Source organism: Physeter macrocephalus, chromosome 18 (assembly GCF_002837175.3).
Source record: "Physeter macrocephalus isolate SW-GA chromosome 18, ASM283717v5, whole genome shotgun sequence".
NCBI lineage: Eukaryota > Metazoa > Chordata > Mammalia > Artiodactyla > Physeteridae > Physeter > Physeter macrocephalus.
Window position 1 is genome coordinate 3348651 of NC_041231.1, and position 14200 is coordinate 3362850.

At 68.4% G+C, this 14200-nt stretch overlaps 1 protein-coding gene across 12 annotated transcripts in view; it reads right to left on the reverse strand.

Annotated features, from left to right (window-relative positions):
* LSP1 (lymphocyte specific protein 1) overlaps window positions 1-14200 on the reverse strand; it is a 38503-nt gene that overhangs the window by 3705 nt on the left and 20598 nt on the right. For 8 of the 12 annotated variants that reach the window (XM_024117575.3, XM_028478999.2, XM_028479005.2 and 5 more), the window contains 9 exons: window positions 7012-7149; window positions 5824-5991; window positions 3909-4104; window positions 3473-3562; window positions 3182-3225; window positions 2931-3012; window positions 1926-2060; window positions 1511-1588; window positions 1257-1359 (listed from right to left, as the gene is read on the reverse strand). In XM_024117575.3, the coding sequence (XP_023973343.1) occupies window positions 1270-1359; window positions 1511-1588; window positions 1926-2060; window positions 2931-3012; window positions 3182-3225; window positions 3473-3562; window positions 3909-4104; window positions 5824-5991; window positions 7012-7149 (1021 nt within the window). In that variant the 3' untranslated portion in view covers window positions 1257-1269. Of the gene's footprint in view, window positions 1-3; window positions 417-1256; window positions 1360-1510; window positions 1589-1925; window positions 2061-2930; window positions 3013-3181; window positions 3226-3472; window positions 3563-3908; window positions 4105-5823; window positions 5992-7011; window positions 7150-7263; window positions 8290-8467; window positions 8528-14200 lie in introns of those variants that run through there. The other 4 variants (XR_003676869.2, XR_003676868.2, XM_055079711.1 and 1 more) reach the window with 4 other exon arrangements.

A 14200-nucleotide genomic window follows, 5' to 3' on the forward strand; every position in this document is an offset into this window, starting at 1 on the left:
GACCTGGGAGGGCCCGCCTGGGTCCAGGGAAGCTGCAGGCGGGGATCAGGGCCCAGCTGAGCCCCAGATGCTCTGAGTGACGAGCCCTGGTGCTTGACAGGATGTGCAGGATTCTGGGGCCCCCGCCCTTCTGCCGAGAAGGGTTGCGGGGCGAGTTCTGCTGCCGTGCGGGGTGGCAGCGGTCAGGATGGCTCGGTTGCGGGCACCGTGGGCTCCGTTAGCTGCATCGGCGGCTTGACAGCCGTGCCTCCCAAGGACGGGGGCCCGACAGGGGCGGGCAGCCAGGTCCAGGCCAGGGTAGGAGCTGGCCCCACACCCCTGCCCCTTCTCTGCCACCTCTGCTTCCCCCGCCTGGGGGCAGAGCTTGAAGGGGACTCGCTGATGGGAGACAGAGTGGTGGGGTCTCAGCCTAGATGCTGGATGAGGAGGGAGGTCGGATGTCAGCCCGGCCAAGTGGGTGGGGGGGGGCCGTGGCCCGGAGGGGGCAGCGACGGGGACCCCAGGCCTCATGCAGCTCTGGGGACCCCCACTCTGCACTCAGCGGGGGGTCTGACTCGGGACAAGCGCTGGGGCTCAGACGGGGCAGCCGTGATGCGAGAGGGACATGGAGGCGCTGGGGGGCTGCGAGAGGGACACGGAGGCGCTGGGGGGAAGCTCCAGCCGCTGCCCCGGGAGCAGGACCCAGAAGGGGAGGAAGCCGTCAGGAGGGGGACACGATGGATGCTGTAAACGGATCCTGGGACCCAGGCCGCTAATAAACGTGTGTGTAACCATGGCAGCGGGTCACCCTTCTGACTCTTCACCAGGTGACGGGGTGGGCGGTGGAAACGGGAACGGCTCCCCACTGGGGCAGGGGGGCAAGGGCAAGGCTCTGGCTCCTTTGAAACCCTCAGCCCACTGCCGGGTGGGGCCCCGGGCTCCCGAGGGCTCCATGTCCTCCCCCTCCTGCCACGTGCGCCCCGTGCTGGCCAGGACGGGCTCACCTGCCCACGGAGCCCAGTTGGGACACCGCGGCCTCCTCCCAGCAGGGAGTCTGAGCTCCCCCGTGGGGGACAGGGGCAGGGCAGGGGGCAGGGAAGGGTGGGGGTGGGAGGGGGCACAGGTCTGTGGGCTGGAGCCCAGCAGAGGCGGGCCCTGGGCAGCTCTGAGTCCGGGCATTCAGCCCTCACGCGTCACCTTGCCGTCCCTGCCACCCACACCAGAGCGGCACACTTCACCCATGACACGTCACGCTCTGGCCGCTGCCCCCGACTCACCAAGAAGGACGGCCTAGGGCGCCGAGCCCTCGTCCACGAGCACTTTCTCGTACTTCCCGTGTCCAGTGGCCACAAACTTGTACCTCTTCGCAGATGGGGTGCTCTGTCGGGGAAGGAGGTGGAGAGCAAAGGTGAGGGACGCAGAGGGAGATGGCGCTGCCTCTTGGAAGCCCCCGCAGGTGCGCTGAGGGCAGCTCCTCTCCCCTCTCAGCCACTGGACCCGCCCTCCCGCATCAATCACATTCCGACTCTACCTTAAGCGTCGGCGAAGCCTTGGGGCCTCCTTTCTGCTCCCAGAGGCTCTTCTTGCTCATGTCTCCAGCTACAATATCCTGGGGGCAGAAGGCGGCCACGTCACAGGGGCAGAGCCCTGACTTGGGGGCTTGGAGCCCCGGTCGCTTCTCCTGCCTGGCCTCGCAGGGCCAGGGCCCCGGGGCCCGCACACCTGCCTCCTGGGGTGAGAGCCCAGGGGAAGAGGCCGGGAAGGGAAGGTGACACCGTCCATCTTCACCTGGCCCAGCAGCCTTCCCGCCCAGCCCTCCACAGGGGCCAGCCTGGCGACCCCGTCCCCCTTGCACCACAGTGTCCTCTGCCCCTGCTTCAGCCTGGACAGTCTCACACTAGCCTTCCAGAGGGAGCCCAGCCGTGCGCCACAGGATGGGAGCCTACCTTGCAGGAGGGGGACTTGGCGGAGGACAGAGCCTGCACCTCTCCCGTCTCCCAGCGGCTCTTGGTGCTCGCCACGGCCGTGCCGGGCAGCTCGATGGATGGCTGGCGGGCTAGCTTTGGGGTCCGGCCAGAGGTCTGCAGAGGAGACAGAGCCCGGGACCACTTTACTGGACAGCCACACGGAACACACCAGAGAGGCCTGTGTGAGCCGCTTCAGCACACAGAGGACGTCCTCTGTATGGTTGCATTCCCGAGGACTGCTTTTCCAACGCAGGGCTGGAAGAAGGCACTCCGGAAAAACGTGCCTTCCTCCCCTCGGTGTACTTGTGAAACACCCCCCTTGTTCTGCAGAGCACAGGTGATGGGTGAGACACGAGACAAATGTGGGGCTGTCCTCGTGCTGTTCCTGGCACAGGGTTGGAGGAGCAGGGGTTGAATGGAAGGGTGTTGGTTGGATGGAATGATGGTTGGATGGAGGGGAGTTAATTGGATGAAAGGGCCTTGGTTGGAGGGAGTGGTGTGGGTTGTGTAGAGGAACATTGGTCAAAAAAAAGCATCGGTTGGATGAAAGGACATTGACTGACTGGAAAGACATTGATAGGATGGAGGGGTGTTGGTTGGATGGAGGGATGTGGGCTGGATGGAAAGGTGTTGGTTGGATGGAGGGGTGTAGATTGGATGGAAGAGTGTTAGTTGAATAAACGGGTGTTAGTTAGTTGGATGGAGGGGGGCGTGTAGGATCAATGGAGGGACCTCGGTTGGATGGAGTGGGTTGGTTGGATAAAGGGGCGTTGGTTGGATGGAAGAGTGTTAGTTGAATAAAAGGGTGTTAGTTAGTTGGATGGGGGGGGCGTGTAGGATCAATGGAGGGACCTCGGCTGGATGGAGTGGGTTGGTTGGATAAAGGGGCGTTGGTTGGATGGAAGAGTGTAGGTGAAAGGACAGTAGTTGGTTGGATGGAGACAGTGGTTGGATGGAGCAGAAGTGGAGGGGACCCGTACACACCTCGATGGCCTGGGTGTACTGCTCTAGCCGCTCATCAATCGTGGAGATGGGCAGGGCTGGCTGGGACTTCTTCACACTGTTACTGCAGGAGCGGAGAAGGGTCATGGCCCCGGCCCCCTCACTCAGCTTCTATGCCCACCCTGAGCTCCTACCAGAGCTTTCTCGGGCCCCCAGATCTCCACCTACTGGGTCCCCTCTTCAACCCTCCCTTGGAGAACCCCGAGTCCTGCCTGGGAAGCAACCAGACATACCTCTTCTGAATGGAGCGGTGCAGGGACTCAGTTCTGTCGCTGAGCTGTGGAGGGCGGGCGGAGACTGAGCCTCCGAAGCCGGAGCAAGGCCCCCAGCCCACCCCTCCCCGCTGCTCCCACCCACCAGTCCCATTCCCAGTTTATGCGTTTCACGAGGCTCTGTTGAGAGCCAGCCTGGCAGAGAAGGAGCAGGCTGTGCTCCTGTCCTGGAGCTGCCCTGTGGCCGCCTCGCTGGGACTGTCATTGGTCATGAGTCCGGGACAGAGGACTAGGCTTTGGGGCTTAACCTACTTTGGTGCTGGGGCTCAGGGGAGGCGAGCCCGGTTCCGTCCCCTCCAAGACCAAGGGGCTGGGTGTCCTGCGCTGCTGGCATCTCTGGTGCTGGGAACAGAACGTCTGAGGTTACGGGGTCTGAATGATCGCCGCCTTTGCACCCCTCCTGCCCCACCCGGGACTGGCTGAAGGAAACACTTTCCCCTCCCTGGGCCTCAGGTCCTTTCCCGCCCTGCCATTCTCTGGTTCTGGAATTCTCTGCAGCAGGAGCTGGTGAGTCCGGGAAAGCGTTGTTCCATCAGGCAGGGTCACCAAGCCCACCACCCTCTGAGACTGCGGGGGTGCTGGCTCCCTCTGGGCCCGTGCCACGAGGCCCGCAGAGCGTGCAGGTAGCAGAGACAGACGCAGCCCGGGGGCCGGGGTGTGCCCAGACCCTTTGGGGGGCCACCGGCACCTGCTCATCTGCCTCCTTGGTCTCTGCCAGCCCTGGGCTGCCCTGGACGGGTCCCTCGGGGCCTTTGGGCTCTGTGTCCTCTGTTCCCGGCCCCTCCTGGGGCTCCGAGTCGGGGCTCAGACGCAGCTCCTCCAGACAGACCCCGGCTGGGGTCAGCTCGTCGCCACCCCGGCTCCCAAAGGTGTGCTGGCGGGGCCTGTGGCGGGGAGGGGGAGGCAATCCAATAGATCGAAGGTCATTTGATCACTTCGCGTCCCTTCCCGTTTCCAAGCCTCAGTTTCCCCATCTGTAAGATGGGCATTCAGGCCAGTTAAGCGCCCAGGAGCCTCGAGACTCCAGCCTCTTTGGGGAAGTGAGCCCAAGGACCTCAGAGCCTGCCCTCTGGCCCCGGGGCCACGTGGCCAGCGCCCACTTCCCCACCCCTGCACACCGAGGCTAGTCCCGGGCTCCAGGCCCGCAGGACCAGCCCCGGCCCGTGTCCTGCTTCTCGGGGTGCATCCTGCTGGCTGGCCTCCCGGGGCTGGGGCTGCCCGGGCCCCTGCTCCTGGCCTGCCGTGTGTTGGGGCGAGCGGGCCTGGGCGGCAGGTGGGAGCTAGGTGGGGTCTGAGGCTTGTTTGGGGGCTGGTCAACTGAGGGACAAGGCAAGGGCTGGGCTCACAGCGAGGACCGCAGCCCCGAGGAGCAGGGCTGACCAGGCTGGCTGTGGGGGCCGGGGGGGTGGGGGGCAGGGCCAGCCGCTGGCAGCCTGCGCGACTCTGCTTTGGAGCGGGACGGAACCTGGAGAAGAAGATGGGAAATTCTCGCATTTTCCATGATTTCAGGCCCCTTGGTGTTCGTGCCAGCCAAGACCCAGCCCACCACCCAAGGTGGGCCGGGGTCCGAGCCAGCGGCAGGCTCACAGAGGGCCCATTCAGCTGGGCTACAGGAGGCCAGGCAGGTGCGGGGGGCAGGGAGGCCTGGCGAGAGCAGGAGGGTCCACAGAAGAGCTATAGTGCCCCCTGCTGTTGGGCGGCCAGTTGGGGACAAAGGGAACGGGCCCAGCAGGGCTGCAGCCATCCCAGCGCCAGTGGACGGGCCACCCTGCTGCCCCACCGACCCCAGCTCAGAAACGCAGAGTGTGCTCTGACCCCCAGAGACAGATGGGGGAAACTGAGGCCTGGAGGGCGGCCGTGGGCGGAGGGCCACGCCAGGAGCAGGGCCCGGCCAGGCAGCCGGCTCTGGGCGTGGATGGGAAGGGGTGGTGGAGGGACGGGAGGGGTCTTAGCGAGAGCGCGGGGCTGCTTCAGGGGCCTTGGAGGGGACGGGAGGTGGCCCAGAGGGGCTCCGGCGACCCTCGAGGCCACAGGGCGCCGAGCCTCGAGCTCCCGGCCCCTGAGCCCGGCCTGTGGGGTGCTGAGAGCGGCTCAGACCCCCGGGGTGGGGGCGGGTGAGGGTCCGGAGCAGACCCCAGCCCAGGGCCCCTCCCCCTGCCTGCCCTGGTTCAGAGCGTCTGCACATCTGGAAAGCTTGTCCCCCCAGGCCGACTGGCGGCCGCACATCTGGAAATACCTGCTCCCCTCCGTGGGAATGGAGCTCGCTGCCCCGGGGGAGGAAGGGGCGGCGGCGGGGGCGCAGGGCCTCCCTGACGTCAGCGGGCTGCAGATGTGCTGATGGAGCCACAGCCCGGCCGGCCGCAGCTGGTCTGGATGGGGCCCGGGGGCCCTGGGGAGCCCAGGGACCAGATTCCTGCTGTCCCACCCACAGCACAGCACCCCCGCCGCCGCCCTCCTGTCTCGTTCTCTTCCTCCTTGTCCCCCTACGGCCATGGGGACATTTTGGGGGGCCGCTGGGGGGGCGGGACCAGAGGCAGTTGCTCGGACACAGGTTGGGGGGCGTGCACAGAGCCCCCCACCTCCACTCTCTGACCCCCGCTTGCCTGTCTTCCTCCTGCCCCAGCTCCGGACTCTCGCCCCGAGGGGGGGCCCCACCGCCCGTGGCCTCCGCAGCCCCCCAGTGCTGCGGCCGTCGCTCTGGCTTCTGGGACCAGTCGCCGAAACCCTCATCCTCGTCCAGTTCAGGGCCCTCCGGGGGCTTCGGGCTGAGGCTGAAAGAGCAGGCACGTTCTCAGGGCCGGGCCAGATGCGGGGCGGGGGGCCGACACCCCCGTCCACACCGCCTCCCTCTCTCAGACCCTGGGCTCCAAGTGCGGGAGACCCCGTCTATCCCACGGGCAGCACCCCACGGCTGGGCCGAGGCCCCCCCTTGTCAGAGAACCCCTGAGGGCAGGATTGTGTCTCCCCCCCACAGACTGGAGCTACCTGAGGCCAAGACTGGGCCACACGCTATGAAGCTAGGGCTCCCCAAGAACAGGCCTGTGTCTCCCCGCTCAGCCTGGGGCTCCCCAAACGCTGGGCTATGTCTCTCCCCGCTACATACGGTCCCTGCGGGTGGGTGCCGAGTTCCCCTGTGCTCCCCCGGCGGAGCCTCGCACCCTGTCCCCGACGGCAGGCCTGTGGCCCAGGGGTCCCTGCCTGCCCCCAGCCCCTGCCTGCTAGGCTAGGGAGCTGGCCCGAGGGGCCTTGACCGCTGCAGCATCCCCTCCACCCAGAGCTGCTGACCCGGAGAAAATGGAACAAAACAGGGCCGGGAGGAGGGGAGCGTTATTGGAAAAGCAGCCCAGCCCAGCTACGGCGGCCTCCTGGGCCCCGGGAGGGAACAAGCCGGCCCTCGGCCCGCCAAGTTGGATGTGGCCTCAGTGAGTCACAGACAGCGAGGACTAGGGCAAGGGGCTCGGGGCCCAGGGCCCCACAGCTGCGCTCAGACTCAGTCCAAGCGAGGGGGACCGTGCAGGGCGACCAGGGCCTGAGGCAGGACCCCGGGAGGCTGGCCGGTAGGGGGTGGCTCCACACGTCTCCGGCCAGGTGTCCGGCAGACAGACTCCGCTGGCGCCTGGGGCTGCAACGACCCTCACCCTAAGGCCACCCCCAGCCCCCCGCCCGGGTCCCAGGGCTGGGCCCCGCCCCCCCCGTCTCAGCTGCTCTGGGGCCTCCAGGCCAGGGCCTGACGCCCAGAGGACCCCCCTGCCCAGGGGAGTAGGGCAAGCGAGCTGGCAGTGTCGGCTTACAGCTTCTCCTCCTCCGGCCGCTCCAGGGACCGGCCTTCTTCGGCCTCATCCTGGGCCGGAAGCTGCCAGTCTCTCTCCTGCTGGCACTGCCCCCGGGCGGCATCCTCCTCATCTTCCCCGCTCCACTGAGCGGCGAGCCTGAGGGACACGGAGAAATAGCCAACCCCGGGGCCTGCACCCCACTTCCCCCGTCCCAGCAGGCCCCAGCAAGGCCTCTCTAGGCCTCAGTTTCCCCATCTTTAAAGCAGAGACCTTGAGAGGTGGTCGGGAAGGTGTCCTCGGGTTGGGGGAGGTCCCAGGGCTCTGTTGGTCTCTGGGCGGCCACGTGCCTCCTGGTGACGTGGGGGCCCCAGTGTCAGACAGGCCTGGGGAAACCCCAAGGATGGGACCAGACCCTCCATCCTCTTCCAGCAGGCTGGATCCCTGGACCTCATGGGAGCCAGGACACTGGCTAGTGTAGCTTTGGCCCCAGGCAGGGCCCGGAGGGCACGGGAAGAGCCCGCTGAGGTGCGGAGAGCTGGCTGTGGCCGCCGGACAGCTGGGGTCACTCGTTCGTTCTACCTGAGTCAAGTGACTGCAGCCTCGGCCACTTGGGCGCTTGTGGCCTGGGCTGAGGTCAGGCCAGAGGCGGCCCCGCTAGGCATCCACGGCCCTGACGCGACCATCCCAGCAGGGGCGATCCTTTCTGCCCCATAGGGGCACAGCGCTTTGGGAGACGGCGGCCCTGCTAGAGGACCCGAAAAGGGCCTGCCTTCAGCCGGGACCTGACCTCTCAGCTCACCCAACAGCACCCCCGCCCCCGGCCCCCGTGCGGAGTCTCTCCGGGCTGTGCCGTCAATGGGGAAACTGAGGCCCCCGCAGAGCCGGGCGCGGGGGACCTCACTCCCACACTTCCTGGGGTTCCTCCCTCGGGTCTACACAAGGTCGGCCTGAGACCGGGGGTCCGGGGCCAGGCCAACAGCAGATCTCAGGCTGTTGGCATCCGGTGGGCACCGCAGGCCTCGGCCAGCTGGCGCGGCCTGCCTGCCCCAGCTCCCCCAGAGCCCGGGAGAGGGGTCCTGGGTCTGCACTCTACAGCGCTCACTGCCCCGAGCTGGGGTCTCAGCCCTTTCCTGCCGTGTCCCCCGCCTGACCCCGCAGCCGGCTCCTTCAGGGCCCCCGTCCCCTGGCCAGGGTGGGCCGGCTCTGTGGTCTCGGCAGCCGTGCCAGCACATGATCTAATCTCTCCTAGGTCTCCTCGGAGCCTCCCAGACAAAAGCCAGGCCCCTCCATAGCCCCAGCTCGAGGCCCGCTCCCCCCGCGGCAGCCACACGGGACCCCAGCCACGCAAACCGAGCCGCCTGCCCAGCCCTCGGCACCCCCGGTCCACCCCCCGCCCCGTGTCACTCCTCAGAAGCGACTTTGTCTCCCACCCCCTCCCCACCCGGGCCCCAGGGAGCCGCTTAATCCCCCACACCTGGCTCCCGTCAGCCTCCCGCTCCAGGCCCTCGGCTGGGGGCTGGGGGCCACGTCCCGTCTGGGGAGGAAGCGCCTGGGGTGATCTCGGGGATGTTGGGGGCCTAGGGCCCAGCGCTCCTCCCGGCCACGGGCGCCAGCGCCCCTCCAGATGGACAGTGGGGGGAGGAAGGTGCCCACAGCCCTCTCCTGGGGCAGCCTGGGGGCGCCCGGGGGGTTCCTCCCAGGGGTGAGACCGGCACTGCCTCCCTTTCGCTGCCACGTCCAAGCTGCACACGCCCATGGGTGTGTTGGGCGTTTGGGATTTTTTGGCCAATGTGTGGTGCTGGGGGTGTGTGCACGGCCCCGGTGGCATGTGTGGGTGGGCCAGGTGGGGCCTCTCTCAGGACCCCTCCCCCAAGCCCCAGGGACCCTTCATCGGCACAGCTGAGTGCACAGGCCACACGGTCTGGTCAGCCCACCGGTAGGGCGATGTGGCCCGGCCAGCAAAGCCCCACGCGGGCCTGCCCTCAACCGCGCAGTGCACGGTGGGCCTCCCTGGAACACACACGCACACGCACGCACACGCACGCACGCACACGTGGCAGGAACACACACGTGTACGTCCACACTCTCTCCTGAGCCCAGCACTCAGGCCCACGTGGGCACCCACACCCACACGCCACGCGTGGGTCCCGACGCCCACGTGTCCCGATGCACACGTGTGCACACGGACGTCCACGTGCTGACAGACGCGGGCAAGGGAACAAGGTGAGGGCAAGGTGGCAGGCCCAGGCCCCCAGGCCCGTCCAGGGGGCCCCAGCACACTGTTTAGTGTTTTCCTGCCGTCGTCCTGACAACGCGCCTGGCCAGAGGCCAAGGCATGTTTTCTGAGAACATTACTCCCGAGGAGCTGGCCCCTCCACGGGTCACCCCTGCTCCCTGCCATCTGCATGTGACCCCCGAGCCCTCAGGGGCAGGGAGCTCGGGGTGGGGGCAGAGCGGGGTAGCAGGGTAGGGGTCTCCGGGGGTCTCGCCAAAGGCCCACTCTGGGAGGGGCCGCGCTGGCCCCCAGCCCCTGACCCAGCGGCCCAAGGACGGAGCCGGCTCAGCCCCTTTCCTCCGGGCCTCCTCCCTTCCCGCCCGCCTGCCCCAGGATGTGAGTAATGCGGCCCCTCCTGGCCCCTCCCATGACCTCACCCCCTCACTGTTCCACAGCTGGGTTTCGTTCTGGGAACTGAGAGGGGGGCGGCTCTCCTGGGGTGGGGTGGGGGCCTCTGGCCTGGGAAAGGCGCCCCCGGCCGGCGGCCCAGACCCCTTGGCACGCTCGGCGGAGCTGTCAGGATGCTGGCGTCGGCCGGCCGGCCCGCCCGTGGCCCTGGCTCAGCCCGTGCGCAGCTGCGAGGGATTTGGTGTTCCTGCACAAATGCAATTATCTCTTTCCTGCGTCTGCTCCGGCTCCGGGCGCGCCCAGGGTTCAGCCCCAGGGGCCTCTGAATGGGCTCTGCACCCCCGCTCCCTGTGTCACGCTCCAGCGTGACGCCTCGCCCCACCAGGTACACGAGTGTGCACAGACCCCAACGGGCCGGCTATGGCCCCCTGTCCTCAGTGGGGCTCCCCAAGTTCAGGGGCTACCCCTGCTGGCCACGTCCACCGCCTACCGGGCCCCTCCTCTCCTTCCTCCGCAGCCCCCCAGTCTCCACCAAGGCTTCGACGGTGCCAGTCCTGGGCCTGGTCTGGCCCTCCCCGCTGACCCAACCTCCTTCCCCCCCTGCCCTGTGGTGGCTCCAGAGGGGGCATCAAGCCTCGGTCCCGTCTCGACTCTGCCCCCTGCAGGCAGCTCACGGCCGCCCCACCTGCTTTCCCCGCGCCGAAAGCTTTTCAGCGCTCTGGAAAGAGCTTCGGGGCTCAGCTGGGGGGCCGGGGCCCAAGGGAGGACGGCCAGGCCGGGCCAGGCCAGAAGTGGGGAACTTCCCCTTGAGACCTGCAGGGCACCCTCCTGGCCATTGTCCCCTGGACACCACGGGCAGGAGCTGGCTGGGAGGCCTGGGGAGCTGGGCCGGTCACCCAGCCGGAGCAGGGGGCCCCTGTCTCCCTGTGATCATCACGGTGTCCAGTCCCCTCCCGTGCCCCCAGCCCTGGGGTCTTGTACGCCAAGGCGGACATCCGCAGAGCAACCGGCGCCTCAAGTGACCACTGAGCCCACGCGTGAAGGGCCAGGGTGTGGGGGGACCCGAGCCCCAGAGAGGCCACTCGGCCTGGCTTCCGGGGCTGGGGGACAGCACACACCCCCAACCAGCTCGGCTTAGAGCAGCCCCCGAGCGCAGAGGCTGGGCCCCGCCGGGAGCTCGGGAGAGGGCAGTGGTGCCTGCCTGGGCAGCACCCCGACCCACAACTCCGGGGGTGCCCCTCACTGGCGGGCAGCGTGGGTCCCGCCCAGGCAGCCCGGGGGAGGGTCCACGGCGGGCGCCGAGATGCTGGCTGTCACTCATCCGTGCAGTGAGGCAGCTGTGAGGGGTGAGCCAGGCACAGAGATGGCCCCGAGCGAGCAGGTGGGCAGTGGGCGGGGTGGCAGAGGGTGTGGGCACGGGATCCGCGGCTGCTCGAACCTGGCCACCGGCCCCCTGCCCTCCCGACTGCCCTGGCACTGGTCCAGCCCCCCTCCCGGCCCACCCACCTTCAGCAGTGCCTTCCTGGGCGCGTCTGTACCCCACTGGGTGTCTTATGCCAGGGAGACACCCCACAGGCCAAGCCCCGCCCCACCGTCCAGGGAAGCTCAGGAATCGAACTTGAGTCTGAAAGATGAGCAGGGGTCTGTGGGTCAGACCCCAGAGGCTGAGGGCAGGAGCAGAGGCCGGGCCAACGGGCGGGAGAGCTCCGAGGGCGCCCCGCCTCCCCTGTGGGGTGTCCCCGGGCGAGCCCATGCCAGCACAGGTGCTGTCAGATCGGCATTTGGGAAGGAGGCCCAGCTGGGACATGGAGAAGGGGGAGATGCCAGCTGTTGCGGGGGGCAGTTAGGAGGGGGAGGCTGCAGCCTGGGTGCTGCAGGGGCAAAGGGACAGGCCACCCGAACTCCCCAGGAGGGGAGAGGTGGGAACCTGGGAGGGGTCAGCCTGGGGGGTGTGCGGCGGGGCGGGTCACTGAGTTGAGCCTGGATGTGCGGGGTGCGTGGGGACCCCGGGGAGATAGTCAGCAGGAAGGAATGGCAGGTGGGGAGGGGCCCCAGCTCACCTGGGGATGAATAACCTCTAGGGGAGCCATGGGGACCCGGAGAGGGAAAGGCGGGGGAGGGGGGCACCAAGCCCCTAGGGGCTCTAGGCCAGAGGCTCCCTCCGGGTTCCCTCCCTCCGGCCCCTCCCCGCCCTGCAGGGCACCTCCAGGGCCTGCTGTCCAGGGGAGGGGCCACGGGGTTTACGGCTGAGGCCCGGCCTGCACGGCCAGCCTCCAGGGGGCCTCAGGGTCCCCCTCTGCTGGGGGTGCGGGAGTGCCAGCTCCTCCCGAGCCTTCCTGCAGCCGTCAGTCCCAGCACGGTGGGGCGGGACCCGGGGGCAGAGCAGGACCCGGAGGACTGGGCGCAGAGGCTAAGCTGTGGGTCTGGGCGAGACCGAAGGTTCCAAGCAGGGAGGAGGAGGGTGATCGGAGGGGCCCCGAGGTGGGGAGCCCCAGTGAGGCCCGCCGGGACGGGGCGTGGAGGGGCGGGAGGGATGGCTGTCAGTCACCCGGCAGGAGGGAGGGCCCAGGCTGCCCGGGGAGGGGCAGCTGCTGGGCCTGGGAAGCAGTCCAGGCCCTCCAGGGAGGAGAGGCCAGGCGTGCCGGGCTGCGGCTCTGCCCTGTCTCCCTGACCCTCCTCCCCAGAGTGAGACCTCAGGCCCAACCTCAAGCTCCCCGGCCGTTAAAAGGGGTGCTGACCCACCGGGCAGGGTGAGAACTGAGACCACCCTCTGAGGCGGGCCCCGCTCCCGCTTTTCCCCACGACTGGCACTGCCGCAGACCTGTGGCCCCAAGAAGGAGGCTGCAGTCCCAGCAGGGGGAGGCCCGGCCCGCACCCCGCCCCATGTCCCTCTTGGCCCTGTGAGCAGGTCACGTGCGGGAAGCCTCCCTGGATGAGGGGACATCTACCTGCGAAGCTGGCTTTCCCCACAACCGCAGAGAGGAGGCCACCCCAAAGGGCGCGGGCCAGGGCGGCTGTGTCTCCAGGGCACCGGGCCGGGGCTCGGGGGCGGGGGCCCAGCCACAGGCTCTGGGAGCCCGAAGCTAGCAGGAGAGAGGCAGCCCTGCTGGGGTTCGTGCGCCCCGAGGCTACAGCACCCTCGGGCGGCCCAGAGATGAAGGGCAGCCCGTCCTGCCCGCCCCAGGACTGCACCTGCTCCGCAGCCCCGGGGGAGCGGAGGGCTCTGGCACCTGGGCCGGCGGCCCCCGGGCAGAGGCCAGAGCAGCCTGTGGGCGGGGCCTGTTCATCCGCTGTGCGTCAGCCCAGACCCCACCCAGCCGCCCGCACCGCCTCCCGCCCCTTCATCTCCTCCCAGTGGGGCAGTTCTGGGGGGGCCTCTCGTTCGGGGGAACCCCTAGCTGCCCTGCCCAGAGCCCCCAAAGGCAGCGACCCGCTTCTGCAAGACTTTCCAGCCAGCCCCGGGGCAAACTGGGGAGGCTGCCTCTGCCTCAGCCCTCCAGCCACCAGGGAGCCTCGGGCCAAGCCCCCGTCCCCGTCTCCTCTGGGCCTTCACCCCACTGGCCCCTGGGGGCCACGTCTGCCGGCCCCAGACCCCGCTCAGCTGGGGCGGCTCCACCACCCGGTTCTCGGCCGGCTCAGCACCCCACTTTAGAGCTGACAAGGAGGCGGGAGGTGGTGCTGCAGGGCCTGAGGTCTCCCCTGGGAAGGGGAGACGGGGGGACCACAGCCCCCCCGTCACCGCCCCAGCCTCCCTCCCTGGGCCGGGCTACCCCGGACGACACCCCGACATCTGCCGCCTGCTCCACAGCCTCCCAGCCAGCCCAGACAGCTCCCCTCAGCCTGCCTGGCATGACCTCTGTTCTCCCGTTCCTCCATCCCCAGGGCCTCTGTCTCCCCACGCCCTTCCCTCTCCCCCACCTCCCTCCCCCTCCCTTTCTTTGCCAGCACTCAGTTTTGCCAGGTGCTAGGGACCCAGAGATGGGTGACATTTCCTCTGCCCTTACAGATCTTAGAGGCTGCCAGGAAAACCAGTGCTGACCCCACAGTGTGGCTCGAGGGCCCCAGAAGAGGACCGCTATTCCAAGCTTTATTTTCGCGGGGGGTCACTGGCAAGAGGTCCTCTCGGGTGAGGGGCCCCTGTGCCTGCACCCAGCCTGGAGGGACAAGGGGCCACGGTAGGACGAGGCCCTCGGAGAGAGGAAGGTGGCCACTAGAAGACACGATGAGGGGGATCGTGGCCGAGGGAGGCGGAGATGGACGGGGCACAGCAGACAGAGCCGGGACCCCCACCACAGCCCTGCCTCCCTCTTCCCATCCTCCCCCCACCCGGGGTCCAGAGATGAAGCCCACCCTCTACTGCGTGACCCACAGTCCCGGTACCTCCCAGACAGGTGCACCGTCTCCTGCCTCCCCACCTGCAGGAGAGAGTGGTGTGGGAGGGGCCTCTGTTCCCGTGGATTCCGGCCGCACATCCTGCTCCAGACCTGCCCAGTCCCTGACCTGTCCCAGCTCCCTCACCTGGAGCGGCTTCCCCATTCCCCGGTGCTGCCCGCCCGCTGCACACCCCGTGCAGGACCCCACCCT